The 2911-nt window shown below is 47.2% G+C and overlaps 1 protein-coding gene across 1 annotated transcript in view; it reads left to right on the top strand.

Moving 5' to 3' along the window:
* The window catches only part of Pmar_PMAR021380 (conserved hypothetical protein), a gene marked incomplete at both ends in the record, with an annotated part of 3543 nt that extends 1062 nt beyond the window's left edge, over positions 1 to 2481 (top strand). The window contains 2 exons of the mRNA XM_002779064.1: positions 867 to 2338; positions 2362 to 2481. Of these exons, the coding sequence (XP_002779110.1) occupies positions 867 to 2338; positions 2362 to 2481 (1592 nt within the window). The remainder of the gene's footprint in view (positions 1 to 866; positions 2339 to 2361) is intronic.
* Between the last annotated feature and the right edge of the window lie 430 nt (positions 2482 to 2911).

Raw genomic sequence — 2911 nt, 5'->3', positions numbered from 1 at the left:
ACAAAATACTCTCTGTTACCATTTTTATTAGAAAGGATACCAAATTGGTATCCTTTCTTTTTACTATTACCATTGGTAATTTACCAATAATACACCATTCGTTGTTGTAGATGGTCTCGAGTAGCTTGTCGCCTTCGGGTGGTTCAGGGAATTTAGGTGGTGTGTAGCCCAGTGAATCGACGTCATAGGAGATAACGTCATCCGAGTTTTGTTTAGAGGCCTTGCCTTTGAGAGCAGCGATATGATGGCCTTCGATAGATTCATCTGATGATGCCGTTGATGAAGTAGGCGTAGATAGATCAGATGTAGTGGAGGTCGCGCAGTCGAATGTTGACCGGTTAGGACCTTGAGTAGCAGTGGCTGTTGGGCAAGTATATAGGTCTGACAATGATGAACCGATTGGACTCGTAGTTGATGTCGGAGACGTGATGCCTGATGATCGATTTTTATCCAATGAATGAGAGCTACAAAGAAATTTTGAAGCTTGAACCAATCAACCATTGAAGTTGATGAGCAGACCGTCGGCATTGATGAAAAGAGTATCCATACCGAGGAGTCCATCGGAATGAAGTAGTAGTCCATCGTTGATGATAGACGGTGACCATGTGAATGTTGAGACTTGACGGTTTCCATCGCAGATGGGAAAGTTGATCTTGAGTTGGTAGAGTGAACTCATAGACCGGGTTGCAGCTGCAGTATCAAAAGAGATCTCACGGGGAATGAGTTGGCCGTCAGGATAATGCTAGTCATCTTTCTGGTGTAGTAATGAACGGGCCTGAATTGGCGGAAGAATTGGGAGGATTTTTGCTCTCACTTGAGTCCAGCTGTACCGGACAGTGCTGTCTGGAAGGTAGTGAGGGCTTTAGATGGGGCGCGGTCAACAACAAAGCACCAATTCCCTCTCATCCTACCGAAGGTGGTGGGCAGCGGAACTGTTACCTACGTTGACGAGCAGGCTAAGGCGGAAGCTTTCAATAACTACAATACGAGATCCGAGCACTATATTGACCGTGTGGAGGAGAGGAGAGCGTACAGAAGAATTCGAGATAGAGTGAAGGCCGAGTTGTCTAGGAGTAGTAGGAGTGGGCAGGAAATCGAGCGGGGGTCAGTTGTGAGGATATCCGTGGGATCGGACGAGGGTTCTGTTTGTTGGTTTGACGCGGTAATTACTCATGTGGATCGCAGTACCGGTAGGACTCACTGCCGCGTAGACTGGCTAAATGGGGATGAACCCGAGTGGCTGGTGCTCGAAGAAGAATGCTGGACGTTCGTCGATAACTCGGTGAGAGAAGAATATGATAAAGTATTCTCTATGGGAGAGGTGACCTTCACTCTGAGAACTATGTCATTGAACAAAGCCGGTGGCAGCGATGGTATTCCTATGCAGTGCCTTCAGCATCTTCCTGACGAAGCCCTTGAACTGTTCCTGGATATTATGAATAAAACTTGGTTGGGGCATGGTATGCCGAGACAGTGGACATCTTCGAGGTTGTGCCCTATACCGAAATCGAAACCTGGGGCGTTCAGACCTATAGCTTTGACGAACGCAATGGCTCGTGTTGCGGATAAGCTGGTGACGAGGAGGATTACGCACTACCTCGAGAGTTGCTCTCGATCCATCCAACCTGAACAGTCGGGCTTCCGAAGGGGAATGTCTGCCGAGCAGCAGACGTGTGCCTTCGCTCAGTATCTGGAAGACGAAATCCAGAAAGATCGAGCTGTGGTTACTATCTTCTTGGATGCGACATCTGCATATGATTTTGTGAGGCATGACATACTCCTATCAAGGCTCGGTGGTGTTGCTGTACCCCCTCGATTATGGTGCTGGCTGCGGAACTTCATTAAGAATAGAGCTGTACATACTCTGTGGGGCAGCTCTCAATCCAAGAAAAGGATAATTAGGAGAGGTGTCCCACAAGGTTGCTCCTGCAGTCCTATGCTCTGGTTAGCGTACATGTCCCCACTTATTTCTTACTTATGGGATGGCGATGTTGAGGATGTTGTTTTTCGGACTTTCTGCTTAGCAGACGATGTTTGCATCACGATGTCCGTCAAAACTTCCGTTTTCGATGATAAGTTATCGTTGATGCAGAAACAACTAGATGGTGCGGCTGATTTTTTCACATCTTCATCTATTAAGCTGAATGCTAATAAATCAGCTTTGGTTGTTTTCTCGACCAACTGTAGTATCCGGAGAAAAAACGTTCAACTTTTTATAGGCACTGATCCGGTACCTCGCACTGTTGATCAACGCATGCTCGGTTTGTATGTCGATGAGGGTTTGACGTACGCTAAACATTGTGATATGTGGCAAAAGCGGGTTTATGCGCGGTTGAAAGTACTAAACCACGTGTGTTCTAGATCATGGGGAACGAGCTTCGGAAGCACGAAGCAGTTAGCGGACCAGTACATTATGTCCAGCGCATTATATGCTTCACCTGGATTCTATGGGGGTGTGAGCTCGAAGAGAAATTTATCTAAATTACAAACAGGATATAATGTCGTTCTACGTATGATATCCGGCTGTCTAAAAATTACCAAAACTGATAAGCTTCCAGGTATCGTGGGATGGGAACCGCTAGAAACGCGGGTGTATCGTCGAGCAGCACATCTAGCACACGCGGCTCTTCGACACTCACAGATTACTCCAGCAAAAAGTGTCATATGTAAAGGCATTGTGAGGAAGAAGAAGCGGCTTAAGCAAAAAGGCTGGCGAGAGCTAGCTGAACGGTTTCTCCCCCCAGATATACACCGTCTACTCGGTCCTTTGCCCACAAGAATTGCTCCGTGGCTCTCTCTCAAGATAAAATTCTCGGCTGCGGCATGCGATCGTATTGATGAAGATTTGGTGCGAAGGACAGCGGCATGTTCATCTCTGATGAGGGCTAGGACTAGGGCTTGTGCTGCTACC

The sequence above is a fragment of the Perkinsus marinus genome, assembly GCF_000006405.1.
Source record: "Perkinsus marinus ATCC 50983 genomic scaffold scf_1104296947810, whole genome shotgun sequence".
NCBI classification, from domain to species: Eukaryota; Perkinsozoa; order Perkinsida; family Perkinsidae; genus Perkinsus; species Perkinsus marinus.
The sequence above is the reverse complement of the archived record's forward strand: the minus strand, read 5'-3'. Positions and strand labels throughout refer to the sequence as shown.